The 15,312-nt window shown below is 41.2% G+C and overlaps 1 protein-coding gene across 2 annotated transcripts in view; it reads right to left on the bottom strand.

The window, feature by feature from the left end:
* HDAC1 (histone deacetylase 1) overlaps nucleotides 1-15,312 on the bottom strand; it is a 32,519-nt gene that overhangs the window by 4,904 nt on the left and 12,303 nt on the right. For both annotated transcript variants that reach the window (XM_043444997.1, XM_043444998.1), the window contains exons 3-6: nucleotides 7,296-7,413; nucleotides 2,530-2,604; nucleotides 670-808; nucleotides 68-209 (exon numbers count right to left, since the gene is read on the bottom strand). In XM_043444997.1, coding sequence (XP_043300932.1) covers nucleotides 68-209; nucleotides 670-808; nucleotides 2,530-2,604; nucleotides 7,296-7,413 — 474 coding nt within the window. The remainder of the gene's footprint in view (nucleotides 1-67; nucleotides 210-669; nucleotides 809-2,529; nucleotides 2,605-7,295; nucleotides 7,414-15,312) is intronic.

Genomic DNA, 15,312 nt, shown 5'->3' with positions numbered 1-15,312 from the left:
CATGAGATAGGAGAGTTAGAGCTGGCAGCTGAGGGTGAGCTGGTTGGCCCCTGAAGGGAGTTCTCACCCGTAGGTCCCCAGTTCCTGGGAAGTACTCTCCATATTTATGAAAGGACACAGTCATGACTCGGTCTGTGGTATAGAAGGCCTCTTCCACGCCATCGCCGTGGTGAATATCAATGTCAATATACAGCACCCTCTGGTGATACCTAGGATCAGAAGGGGGTCAGGGGGTTCTGGGGGCTCTTTGGGAGTGGGACGCGCCAAGGGCGCCAGGTCCCAGCTTACCGGGCTGGCTGCCTCCCTCAGGTATCTCTAAGCACCAGAGACGTGGAAACTGGCTGAAGGAAGGTGGAAGAGCGGCAGGGTGTCTCCAGAGGCCTGACCAAGCCGACCAAGTCCGATCTTCCTACTCTACAGCCAGGGTCAACTCCAGCCACACAAGGACATTCTGGAGGCAGGATCTGAGCAGCACCTGCCCCTGATCTTGCCGTGGGCTCAGATCAAATCAAGGCCTCGTCAAGGAGAGGATGGCCAGAGACACTCACCAAACACATCCTAGCCGGCACGCCGCTAGGAAAAGCAAACTAGGGAGGCAAGCCCGGGGGAGAGGGGAGTGGGAACCTGGCCTAAGGTGCTCCTCCAAGAGACAAGGCCAGGCAGGCATACTTTAGCAGTTCCAGGATGGCCAAGACGATATCATTGACGTAACAGAAGCCAGATGCCTCGGACTTCTTTGCATGGTGTAGGCCCCCAGCCCAATTCACAGCGATGTCCGTCTGCTGCTTATTAAGTTTCACAGCACTTGCTGGGCACCGGAAGGAAAAACACAAGCCTGTCACAAAGTCTCTCTCTCCCCCCATTTTTTTTCTTTTTTGGCTCTCTCTCCCCTTTCCCCCAAAAACCATGGGAACCCAGTGAGAGGTAGGATCTGCCTATTTAACAGCTGAACTGTACAATTCACCAGCTAGCCCTCTCCCTCTGCCTGCTCCAATGGGAATAAACACAATATTGGCTACTCTAAAAAAACTGTTTTCCAAACTGAAAGTGGTAAAACTCACTAGTAGGTCTTAAAATTGATTTAGTGGGCTATGGTTACTGTATATATATTATTTTAAATGAGACAGACTTTAGAATAAAAATATCAGAATAACAGTAAAGGTAACCACTCTTTTGTGAAACTAGCTGCAAAGCAAGAGAGGATGTGTGTGCGTGAGTGCGTCTATAACCTGGATTTTAAGTGTAAATGTATTTCTTACTGTGGTTCATGGTCAAAATATTTTGAAGATACCAAATGTAGTAGACAGAGGCTTGAAGTACAAATAGGTCCAAGAAGAAGTGAGAGAAAAATACACACCATGTGTGCAAGTGCCTTTGTGGCAGTATGACTTTGACAGCAACAAAAACATAAGGAAATCCCCTGGCAGTCTGGTGGTTAGGACTCCACGTTTCCACTGCCAAAGGGTCAAGTTCAATCCCTGGCCAGGGAACTAAGATAGATCCTTCAAGCTACGTGGTGTGGAAAAAAAAAAAACAACACCAACATAGAGCAACTTGAGTGGACCAATTATATCAAGTGAAGTTGGTCCATAACATAGAATAATCATGCAGCCACTAGACAGCATGCTAAACTTTATTACAGATAAATTTTAAAGATTTACTAAGTAGGGAAAAAAAAAGATTTACTAAGTAGGGACTTCCCTGGCAGTCCAGTGGTTAGACTCAGCACTTTCACTGCCACAGGCCCAAGTTCAATCCCTAGTCCAGGAACTAAGATCCTGCAAGCCACATGGCATGACCAAAAATAAAAATAAAAACCAGATTTAATAAGTAAAAAACATAGGAGGGAGGCACAAAACTATACATATACAACAAATTGTAAGATATAGATGAATATATGTTTTGTCCAGATATGTGCACAAAGAAAAAAGCATGGATATACAAATACCAAAATGGTAATAATGACGGTTATCCATGGATAGTGTGATTGTAGTCAATTTTTTTTCTCTGTATACTTCGTTTTCTGAGACTATATTGGGAGGTGGTGGGCAAAGGGGAGGAGAAAAAACAATGATCACAGAAAAATAAATATTTGTTAAGAAATGGTAGGGTGTTCCCAGAGATAACATAGATATTACTAATGGAAGTGGGATATACGTGGGGAGTGTTTCTGACCTCTAAACGTAATTACCATGCTCTTTTGTAAGACACAGATGATGACACTTCCCATTTTTACAGCACTTTGCAGTTCACAAATTACTTTTATGTTCAGCATCTCAACAACCCCATGAGGTCTGCAGGGAGTTCCTGTATACAGGATGTCTTAGTAGGAAAGGACAGGCAAGGACACATATCTGTACCATGTCAGATTGAACCTGGGCTCAGACTGAAGCAGAGTAACATTTTAAGGACCTAACGTAAAAACCCCATTTTACATGGTCACAGCAGCCTCACTGCGAAGTAGCCTAAAAGACAGACCTCACTGGTACAACCCAGAACAGTCCTTAATGAAGGGTATATATTCCTTACCCACAGAGCCACCAGTAGACAGCTGACAGAACTCAAACAGGCCATCAAATACTGGACAGTCCTCACCAACGTTGACTTGAAAAAACACGAAAAGGTTAGTTTCCACAATTTCCTTTTGGTTTTGTTTACATATTTATGAGCTGATGGAAAAAACACAGCATTTGGATTCAGAAGGCTTGGGTTCTTGTCCAGGCCGTCCTGCTTGCTGGCTGTGGGGCTGGGTCCAGTCATTTAACTTTCTTGAGCTTTGGCTTATTATCTTTAACAAGCAATAATGATATCCACCTCATCTAATTCTTGAGAAGATTAATAGAAACCTTACATGGGGAAGCATTCAGCAAGTAAGTACTTGGAAAATGTTGTTTCATTCCTGAGGGAGAAAAATTTAGCCTCTTACTCCAGCCTGGGTTTGTTGCTGGATCTCACTCCAGCTGGTCAACAAGGAAGCAAAGAATAGAGACCTTTATTATCATCCACTGATGCTTAACAACATGCCAGACACCATGCTAAGTGCTTTAAATACCTGGTGTCATCTATGCTCACACAACTTTCTGAGGTAGGATTTGCTCCTGTTTTGTAAGTGGGGACAGGCTCAAAGAGGTAAATGGCAGAGGCAGTATTCAAGGATTGGTCTGTCCGTCCTAAAAGCCCACGAAAATATACTCTGGCCTTTTCCCCAGTAATTTCACATACACAATCTCATTGAATCTGCATAACAACTCCATAAAAGATGGATAGGGACCCATATCAACCCCACTGTGCAGAGGAACAAACATGTGAAGTTAACTGACTTGCCCAAGGCTATACAACCAGGCAGTGGTAGAACCAGAGTCCAGGTGTCTTGACTCCCACAGTTCAGTGCTCTTTCTACTACAAGTAACAACTGAAGGAAAGTTATTTCAGGCTTAAAAGGGTAAAAGTACAAACTAACACATAATGTGGAAACACATGCAAACAATAATGCAAATAAAATGAAAAAGACAGGAAGGGAAGCACATTTGAAGTCTACAGACTCAGAGCTAGAGAGGAACTTTACAGCTCCAAGTCTCCTCTCACAAAAAAGGAAACTGCTGAGATATCAATGATACCCAGAAGTTAGAGGCAGGGCTGGGGCTAAATCCATGTTCTCTTGCCTCAGCCTTCACACTGCACTCACTGTTATCAATAAAATGGAGCAAAGAGTGGAGAAGGAAATGGCAACCCACTCCAGTACTCTTGCCTGGAAAATCCCATGGACGGAGGAGCCTGCAGTCCATGGGGTCGCTACCAGTCGGACCCCACTACGAGTCGGACACGACTGAGCAACTTCACTTTCACTTTCAGTGACCAACTACAGCAATGAAAGATCTCACATGAAACACTGAAGATCCCTCATACTGAAACTAAGACCCAGTGCAGCCAAATAAACAAACAAATGCATAAAGATATCATAAAAATTAAAAAAAAAAAAAAAATGGAGCAAAGAGGCGGAGTCCTAGGATGAGGAGGGTAGGAGAGCCCAGCTTAGACTGTGGTGACCTGTTGAGACACAGCTGAAGCTCAAGTTTTGCATCAGCCACAACAGTTACCAACCCCAGTACTGCCCTAAACTCGGGAGGGTGCTCTGATCTGGAGCCCTGCCAAGAACAGTGCTATGAGGAAGGATGGTGTGCAGGAGGGGGCAAGCATAAGGTGGCCCTCTCCCTCACTTCCCAGGTAAACATTGGGAGGCTGTGTCAATAAGAACTTTGATCCCTGAGGCCAGGCTATTTATTTATTCATTGGCAATTGATTTCCCTCTCTGGCGGCTTCCTCCTTTGGTGGGTTTGGCCTGTCTGGGTTTCTAAAGCTTTGCTTATAGTCCTGTTTGATGTGGAGACCCCATGGAAAGAAACTGGTATTTTAGAAATGAGAAAATATATATTCCTTCAGGCCCCACATCAACATGCAGCTCAAATGGCCAGTCCATTAGTCCCAGGAGCTGTGTGATTACAGACAGAAAAGGGGTAAACTGGGAGAGCAGACCCTCACCTGGACTAATCTGTGATACTAGGGAGGACTTTTCTATGGGTTTTCTCTCTTGCCACTATAAATACTTTTCTCATTCTTAGCCTGGCTTTAGAATGACAGGGAGCAACACTGGGTGAGAGATATGGGAGATATGGGAGAGATGTATGTTGAGAGGGCAGTAAAAAACATACTGCAGAGAGAGATGTATCAGATTAAACATGGACTTCAGGATAGTGCTTACTCCTTGGTGGCAGTACTGGTGGAAACGGGGTGGAGAGGGGAGTAGAAGAAAAAGGGCATGTGATCAAATAGAGATGCCCAGGAGGCTTCAACTGTATTGGTAATATTTTCTCTCTTAGGCTGATTATAGGAACATGGATGTTCATTACATTATTTTTATACTTTTTTTGTGTGTCTGAAATATTTTATTTGCAACATATTTTAAAATATTCTAGGGACTTCCCTGGCATCCAGCGGTTAAGACTCCATGCTTCCAATGTGGAGGATGTGGGTTTGATCCCTGGTCCGAGAACTAAAGTCCCACCCACATGCCACACAGCGCAGCCAAAATAAATATATAAAATACTCCAGAGTCAGGAAACTAGAGTTCCATTCTCCATTCTACCACTGTCTTGCTGGGAAAGTCATTTCACCTCTGTAGGTTTATAAAATGGAAAAGCTTGCCTCCACATTTTATTAGCACAAGTTCCTTTTATCATGTTTCTACCGTGGGCCTCATGGTTTGATAGACTATCTGCCCCCCACCAAAATGCATTTATTTATGTTCCCATTATTAAATATTAGATCAGAACTTCTAATTTAGATTCTCAAAGTCTCAAAGGGAACACAAAGCATTTAAATTACATTCTAGCCAAGAGCAAGGAAATCTGACATATTTGGTCTTACTAGAGGTATAACTTCTCAGGTTCAGGGTGATGGTTTATTTGCTAAGTCGTGTTGGACTCTTGTGACCCCATGGACTGTAGTCCTCCAGGCTCCCCTGTCCTTGGCATTTCCCTGGCAAGAATACTGGAGTGGGCAGCCATTTCCTTCTCAAGGGATCTTCCCAACCTAAGGACTGAACCCCAGATCCCCTGTGTTGGCAGGGGGATTCTTTACCACTGAGCCACCAGGAAAGCCCAACTTCCTAGATTAGGTGTTAGTAAATACTGAAAAAGAGCTCGGCTCTCCATCCCTGATGTTATCTCTGTAGACACCCCTGGTTATAAAGCACTGCACTAAGTGACATCTCTCTGACTCATGTCAGTTAAGTACCCTGAAGTCCTTAGAAAGCCTCATCCTTCTTACCTCCATTTTCAATGATAGAAAAGCTCAGACCTAATTTTTTAATGTACAACTTTAGAATGCTGGTTTTGGGAAAACTGGAGCAAACTGGGAGCCAGAACCAAACTAGTGCACACCCAAGGGCCTACTATGTTGTCTGCCTTGGAAGATTTGAAAATAACAAAAGCAGTAAGTCGTAAGAGCGAAAGCTACTATTCACTTTCACTGACAGTTAGTGCTTTAAATACATTATCTTACTTATCCCCCCAAACCCCATTATAAAATAGGCACTACCGTCTTCCTTTTAAAGAGGAGAAAACAAGGCTCAAAGAGGCTAGTGGACTTCCTCAAGAACACATAGCTAAGTGGCAGAGCTACAGATTTCAAACTAAGACATCAGAGCTCATTCTTTTGCTGCAATACCAAGCTGCTTCACTAATGAGAGCCTCTCTGCTGAGAGCAGAGCCTGATCACTGGCCTAAATAAGTTTCAGAACCCCCTAAAGGCATCGAGTGCAAGGAATGAATCTGTCTCACCTTGAGACAGACTGAAATGAAATAAGACCCTGCCAATTTAGACAGTAAATACCTTAGATGGGGCAGCTGGTCCTGGAGTTGTGGGTGGCAAAGAAGCTTAATGCTTCCAAAAAGGTCTCTGTAGTTCTGTAATCATTAGCAGTGCACAATTATTGTAACAAATAAATTTCTGCCTTAGGAATCAGACTACCTTGTGGCCAGTAGTAACAAGAGAAGTGTCACAGATTTCCTGGTATTCCAAAATAAACTATCATAAACTACTCAAAACTTCTTCTAGACAATATCATTACACTGTTTTATTATGAGATCTTAGGTGCTACAGGATAATTTCTAAAATAACACAAGTGAGAAATCACGTATGATAGTTTCTTCCCAAATCTGAACATATTTTTCCCCACAACTAAAACAATCACCATAATTCCTACAAGCTGAGTGTGGCTTCTGAAATGAGACCTGTTCTGGTTTCAAGTTCCAGGGGGCAGGGGCAGAATCACCTCAACTCAAAGATGACATCATCTAGAGTCTGTCCTAAGTAGCTGCTAAATTCTCAACTAACACTCACATAGTGAGAGCAGTTACAGCTGCATGGGATGCCATCCAGTCCACTTTACAAAAGAAAAATCTAAGAAGTGACTTGCCCAGTCAGTTATGAGTCACAGCTGGGACCTGTATCGCCTGTCTCCCTCTTCCAGACCACTGCTTTCTCCATTACAATTATGGTTTGGAGGGGATGGTGTTGAGAACCTAACTGGACAATGCTCAGTCTCTATTCCTTACAATCAGGAAACAAAGCCAGTCTGAGACAAAAGCAGCACTGTAGTACCCTTAGGAAGCAGGGGTGTCACCTGAAGGGTGTCACCTGACTGGGGGATACAAGTGAAGGGAAGGTGAGTCTCTCCAGCTAGAAGGGAGACCTAACGGGGGCTTGAAAGCAGAGAGGGAAGAGAATGCACTTACATCTCTGCATCTGCTTGCTGTACTCAGACATGTTATCTGGGCGAATGGAGCGTAAGAATTTAATGTAGTCATCACTGTGGTACTTGGTCATCTCCTCAGCATTGGCTTTGTGAGGGCGCTAGAGGACAGAGGGAAGAAACAGCATGTTATTCTTGACCATGGCCAGTCTTCACTCAGCAGTGAGCTACACAGGATAAAAAGAAATTACTGATTAGATTCAGGCCTCAGGATACTCACAGTCTAGTTAAGCAAACAAGATTATCAAAAGATACTCAGTATCTCACAACCTAGACTGCAACTCAAGCTCTACCACTTAGGTAAGTCTATTTCTTTTACCATTTTTTAAATCTAAAAAACTGTTTTAAGTTTTTAACTGTGGTGGCAAGTCTATTGCTTGGGCCTCAATTTCCTCATTTACCAAATAGAGATGATAACATCTACTTCACAAGAAAGCTGTGAGAAGTGGATGAGATTATTAAACCTCCTTGTAAATTGTTTTACAAATTATTACTTCAATATTAAATATAACAATATACAACTATGGACCAAATGGCTCTAAGAGTTCAAGAAGAAGGGATGACTAGTACTGACTGATATAGATGGCAAATCCTTTATAAATCATCATCACACCAATAATTCTGATCACATCCTCCCCATAAAAACTTCCTTGAGGGACTTTCCTGGGGGTCCAGTGGCTAAGACTCTGTTCCCAAGACATGGGGCCTAGGTTCGATCCCCAGTCGAGGACCTAGATCCCACATGCTGCAACTAAGAGTTCGCATGCCTGAACTAAAGATCCTACCTGCCACAATGCAAACTGGGCCCAGGTGAGGCCAAATAAATAAATATTTTAAAAAAACAAAACTTCTTTGACTTAGTAATTTCCTGGTTATCCCAGGATTCTAATTCAGCCTGTCCTCTTTTTAAAAATTCTCCCAAAGAAATTTTTAATTATTAAAAAAAAAAAAAAAAGACTTCCCTGGTGGTCCAACGGTTAAGATTCTGAATTTCCACTGCAGGGGGCATGGGTTCAATCCCTGGTTGGGGAAGTTCCACATGCTATGTTGGTGCAGCCAAAAAATTTAATAAAAATAAAGGTTCTCAAAAAAAATAAATAAATAAAATAAAGGTTCTCTTCCTCTCATCCCTTAAAGGTGGGTCTCCTTCAAAGACAACCCTCTTTTCTAATGACCCATGTTTTTACAGTTTATAAAGCATTTTCAATACAGCTAACAGTAATTGTTCACTCTGTGCCAGCCACTGTTTCAGGCACTTTATATGCTATCCAGTATGAGACAACCTTTTAAAGTTCATACTATTATTATTTTCACTCTGCAGTAAGGAAACTACAGCAGAGAGGGGTTAAATATAATTTGCCCAAGGTTACACAGCTAGTAAGCTGGAATAAGAACCCAGAGGTCTGGCTCTAGGTACTATCTGACTCTCATTTAATCCTCATTTATTGAGGAATATTAAGAATGAAAAACAGGGGCTTCCCTGGTGGTCCAATAGTTAAGAATCTGCTTCCAATGCAGAGGACTCAGGTTCGATCCCTGGTCCACGAAGATCCCACACGCCACAAAGCAATTAAGCTCGAGCTCCACGGCTACTGAAGCCTTCGAGCCTAGGGCTGTGCTCAGCAACATAAGAAGCCACCACAATGAGAAGCCTGTGCACTGCAATGAAGAGTAGTCCCTGCTCACCTCAACTAGAGAAAGCCCACAAGCAGCAGGGAAGACCAAGCTCAGACATAAATAAATAAATCTTAGAAAAAGACAGATACTGTTTTATTGGAAAAACAAAAAAACCCATAGTGAAAAAAGCAAGGACTAGTTCCAAATACTAAGTTGTTTTCACTATACTAAGCCCTTTACACTCTTGACAATGTTGCCAAAGCCCTGCTTTGGCAATCCCTTCTAGATAGGTGACTGCCCAGACTTTCACTGCATCTTGATATTCTAAGCTTCAGATTCACAATTCCAATAGCTTCCCAGCCAGTTCCGCTCACAAATCCCACAGGCACTTCAAATTCTACTGGACATAACAACTTGTTAAGAGCCTAGAGGCGTTCAAATTTAACTTCCAGAACTTCTCTTATGCTGTATTTGTTAGTGAAGTGTCATCTTTAACTCTGTCCTTCTTGCCTTCCATTTCAATCCATTGCCAGTCCCTTTCATTATACCTCCACAATGGTTCCCCCCCCCCCCCGCCTCTATAATATAGACTGCATCCACCACCTTATTTCTCCTATGCTCCTCTTTCCCAGGTTTCCTACTCTCCCCACCATCCACTAAGTTGCTCCAGACAAGTCAGAGCATTACCCTTGACTCCTCATCTGCTACATTCAACTTCTCTTGAAACTACTGCCAATGTCTCTGTCAAGCCTGTCCACTTCCATCCCCAGGTCACACATTTTTGGCTTGGATAGTGGAAATAATCTTCTAACTGGTATCACACCCTTAACCTTAATAATTGTGAATCTATTCTCAATTGTACAGCCAGAGTAATCTGTCTAAAATTCAAACTGAATCACGTCACTCCCCTCTAAAAACCCTTCAGTGGCTTCATTATTCACAAGATCAAGCTCAAACTCTTTAGTTTGGGTTGAAAAACCAAAATAATTGGGTCCCTGCTCACCTCTCTAGAATCCTCCTAAAATATTTTATGCTCTAGCCTAGGGAACACCAAATTCAAAGCACTTGTAAGAGCCAGGCAGTTTAGCTAACTTGGTGCTTCAAACAAACAAATAAATAAAAACTAGTGAAGGAATCTGGGCTTAAATGCCAGGGTCTTCTGGATTAAATTCCATTTATTTCAAAGGTTGGATACTAACATAAAGTTCTTAAAAATACTTTGTAATTTAAACAAGAATGTTTGTGGGGCTGAATTTTTCTCATGAATCGACTGTACCAATCTGCTGAGCACAACTTTACTAGCAATTCTCTTAAGGAAATTCTCTTTCACCTTTAGGCCTTTGCACTTGCTATGGCCTAGAATACTGTCCTCTTCCCATCCTCTATGCAACCTTTAGGTTGCAATTGAAAAGTTAATTTCCCCAGAAAGCTGTCCTTGACCCCCAGAGTCTCAGTTAAGTAACTCTCTGAAGTGCTCTCCTGAGAACCCTGTACTTCCTTGTCATCACATTCAACCTGTATAGAAATTGTGCTGCTTATTTAACTCTGGGAGGCCACAAACAGGTCTGTCTGTATGTATTCTAAGAAAACAGGACAGGGGAGGAGTTCACAGGTGACCTAGGGGTTAGGATTCCAAGCTTTCACTGCCATGACCCAAGTTCAATCCCTGGTTGGGGAACTAAGACCCCATGCAGCTTGTGCAAGTGCTCAATAAAAATCTGTTGTCATAATAAATTAACTCTCATTTGGATTATTTTTTGGTCTCCTAAGCAGTTCCATTTATATCCAGTCTAACCCTCTTCCAATCCATCTTCCATAATGGTGTCATAAAAATCTTTTAAAAAGTCAATGCCCTCTTCTAGAACATTCAATGACAAAAGAAAAGATTTTAAAGTCTAGCATAGTAATCAAGGGGACTGTAAACTCAATTTTAAAGTCTAGCACAGGAGGAGAAGGGGATGACAGAGGACGAGATGGTTGGATGGCATCACTGGCTCAATGGGCATGAGTTTCAGCAAGGTCCAGGAGATGCTGAAGGACAGGGTGTAGCATGCTGCAGTCCATGGGGTCACCAAGAATCAGACGTGACTGAGCGACTGAACAACAACAGTAATCAAGGAATTTTACAAGGTTCCTTTTCCAATCTAATCCTCCCGCTACCCTCTTTCATAAATATAATCCTCCAGAAAATAACTCTTCCTCAACAAGACCTACAGAGCTTCCCACCAGTGACTCTGATTAAGCCTTTCTACTACTGAAATTCATCCCTATCCCATACCTCTGAAGGCCGAAGCCAATCTCAAAAGCTGCCTCTTTTACAAAGTAAAAGCAAATCTCAGCCTAAGAATCCATCTTCATCCCAGGCCACAAAGTTTCAAGGAATATGACCTCATAATCAAAAATCACAAAAAAGGACTTCCATGGTAGTCCAATGGTTAAGAATCCCCCTTGAAATGCAGGGGATGCGGGTTCAATCCCTGGTTAGGGACTTAATACTCCACATGCCACGGAGCAACTAACCTCACATGCCACAACCATTGAGCCCACATGCCACAACTAGAGAGTCTGTGCGCCAAAACAAAAGATTCTGAATGCTGCAACAAAGACCTAATGCAGCCAAATAAATAAATATAAAAAAAAAAAAAATCACAAAACACACAAGAAAACAAAGCACCAGAGGTAAGAAGTCATAGAAACAACTAATAGCAGAATCAGATCCTCAGGGACCTTGGACATATGTTTAGATAAAAAAGAACAGCATTGAGAATACCCTGGCAGTCCAGTGGTTAGGACTCCAGCATTTCCACTGCAGGGGGTACAGGTCAGATCCCGTATCAGGGATCTAAGATCCTGCATTCTATGGGGTGTGGCCAAAACAATAATAATAATTAATAATAATTTAAACAGAAAAAAAAAGATTGAATTTTTATGTGAAGTGAAGTGAAAGTTACTCAGTCATGTCTGACTCTTTGCAACCCCATGGACTGTAACCTGCCAGGCTTCTCAATCCATGGAATTCTCCAGGCAAAAATACTGAAGGAGCTTGCCATTCCCTTCTCCAGGGGATCTTTTCAACCCAGGGACTGAACACATGGCTCCTGCATTGCAGGTGAATTCTTTACAGTCTGAGCCACCAGGGAAGCCCAAGAATATGGGAGTGGGCAACCTCTCCCTTCTCCAGAGGATCTTCCCAACCCAGGAATCAACCCAGAACCAGGGTCTCCTGCAGTGCAGGTGGATTTTCTACCAGCTGAGCTACTATAGACCAATAAACAATAAAAAAAAAAGGTTCAATTTGTGACACCAAAATGTATGCTCAGAACTTATGAATAAAAGGAAAAGTCATGTGTTAATTTCTAAAAATAAATAAAAAGTTCAAAAGATATACAGTTTATGATAGCATTAAAAAATGAAGTAAAGGGGAAAAAATCTAGTTAAAGAGGTACATCACCTTTATGGAGAAAATTATAAAACTTTATATTGATAGCCAAATTCTCAACTCCCCCTCAACAGTGGAATGGATAAATGGATAATTACTATACAGTAATTAATATCAACAAGCTACAACTACACACAAAAAATACATATTGTGTAATTCCATTTATATTAAATTCAGCAAAATTAAACTATATTATTTAAAAATGGATAATCAGGTAGTTGAATTATGACCAACAGCAAGGGAGCAATTAACAGAAAAGTCAGAATTCAAGTTACCTCTGGGAGAAGAGAAGAGGCTACAATCAGGAAGGGACACATGCAGGTTTCTGAGGTAGCGGCAATGTTTTATTATTTCTTGAGCTAGCCGGTGTTCGTGTGAATGTTTACATCAATTTGTTAAATTGCATATTTGTTTTATGCAGTTTTCTGTGTTAATACTTCACAATAAAGCAGTTAAAGGAAATCTTTATATAAGACATTTAAAAAGACGAAATTAAATGGAGATATATACAATGTTCATGGATTCAAAAACTTAATATTCTCAAGATATCACTTCTCCCTAAACTGACGCACAGAGTCACTGAAATTTCAACCAAAATCCTAGGAGATTTTTTTTGTACATTGATGAGTTAATTCTAAAATTTATGACAAGTGAAAGAGAAATGTCAGTTGCTCGGTTGTGTCCGACTCTTTGCAATCCTGGCTCTTCTGTCCAAGGAATTCTCCAGGCAAGAATACTGGAGTGGGTTGCCATTCCCACTTGGTTGGGGGATCTGACCAAACCCAGGTATCTAAAATTTATTCAGAGTACAAAAAGCAAATAGCAAGTCACTTTTATTTATTTATTTTTTAAAAAAACATTTATTTTTATTTATTTGGCTGAATAGAGTCTTAGTTGTGGCATGTGGGATCTAGTTCCCTGACCAGGGATCGAACCCAGGCCCCCTGTATCAGGAGCACACAGAGTCTTAGCCACTGGACCACCAGGGAATTCCCAGCAAGTCACTTTTTAAAAAAAAAGAGTAACAAAGTGGGAGGACTTAATACTGGTTATCAAGACTTCATAAAAAGCTATTATAATTAAGCCACTGTAGTAACAGCATCCTGGAGAAGGCAATGGCTACCCATTCCAGCATTCTTGCCTGGGAAATCCCATGGACAGAGGAGCCTGGCCAGGGCAATAAACAGGCAAAGTCAAGAGAACAGAGGGCCCAGAAACAGACTCCAACACAGTAACTGGCACAAAGTAGGTGCTTAATGAGTGTTTGTGGAATAAATTAATAAATATTGACATTTCAGATATAAAAGTGGTGGCACTTAGCTCAGTGGGGAAACAACAGACTTTTCAATCAATAGCTGGACAATATGGGGGTAAAATTTCAGTGATTTCTTTACTTCAAACCATGTTAAAATGTCAACTCTAGATAAGTGAATGTCTGTATGTGAAAGGCAAACCTATAAAGATTTTTAAAAAATTAACATAAGAGAATGTCTTAAGGGTTGGGAAGCATTTCTTTTTTTTTTTGGGGGGGAAGCATTTCTTAAGACATAAAAAGTACTTTTAAAAGAAACAATAAATATGACTATGTTACAATTAAGAATCTGTTTATTAAGGATACATTAGATTGAAAAAGCAAAACCAGAGTAGAAAATATTTATAACAGTACACTGACAATGAACTACATATACCAAAATACATTGAAAAAACAAAAAACTACTATAGGGGACTTTCCTGGTAGAAAAGGTGCAGTGATTAAGATCCCCTACTTCCAATTCATAGGGCTTAAGTTATCCCTAGTGGGGGAACTAAGATCCCACGTGCCACGTGGTCCAAAAATGAAAAAGAGACAGAGAGGTAAAACTACTATAAATTGGTAAGAAAAAGAAAGCCAAATGACCCAAGAGGAAAATGGGCAAAAGAAATGTAAAGATATCTCACAGTAGAGAACATACAGTTTTACTGGTCACTAGCAAAATGCAAATCAAGACTGGGACTTCTAGCAGTCCAAAGGTTAAGATTCTATGCCTCCAATGCAGGGAACACAAGTTCAATTCCTGGTCAGGGAACTGGGGAACTAGGATCCCACGTGCCATGTGGTACAGCCCCAAAAACCAAATCAAGACCATAATTATAGGTTTTTTTTCACCCATTTGATTGGCAAAATTTAAAGTCTAATTTCAAGCATAAGAGAGGATGTAAATCAAGGTATCTCTTATATATTGCCAGTTCATTCAACCACATTGAAAAACAACTTGGTATTTAATATTCACAAATCCTATAGTCCAGAAATTCTGCCCCCGGATAAAGAGCCATAAGAAAATTTTGCACTAATACACTTAGAGACATGTATAAGAGTATCACAGAAAAACTGGTCCTAACATTAAAAACCTAAATATAGGACTTACCTGGTAGTCCAGTGGTAGAGAGTCTGCCTGCCAACGCAGGGGACATGGGTTTAATCCCTGGCCTGGGAAGACCCCACATGCTGAGGGGCAACTAAGCCCCTATGCCACAACTAGTGAAGCCCGGGCACCTAGAGCCTGTGCTCTGCAACAAGACAAGTCCATACACCACAGTGAAGAGTAGCCCCTGCTCACAGCAACTGCCCGAAGTCCACACGCAGCAATGAGAACCCAGCACAGCCAAAACAATGCATTAATTTAAAAAAACAGAGACACAAATTAAGATTATGGGAGAATGGATAAATTACAACATACCGAAATGATAAAAATATTATTCAGCAGAGAAAAATGAATTATAGCTATATGCAACTAGTTGTATAGATTTTAGTAATTATATATATTGTAAGACAGAAGCAAGTCCCAGAAAACTACACATAGTACACTACCTTTTTTAAAAAATTCAATATATTGTTTAGGCACATATATACACAAGAAAAATAAGAATATGATAAGCAAAAGAATAATAATCACAAAATTTAGAA

Source organism: Cervus canadensis, chromosome 24 (genome assembly GCF_019320065.1).
Source record: "Cervus canadensis isolate Bull #8, Minnesota chromosome 24, ASM1932006v1, whole genome shotgun sequence".
Classification (NCBI taxonomy): Eukaryota; Metazoa; Chordata; class Mammalia; order Artiodactyla; family Cervidae; genus Cervus; species Cervus canadensis.
The sequence above is the reverse complement of the archived record's forward strand: the minus strand, read 5'-3'. Positions and strand labels throughout refer to the sequence as shown.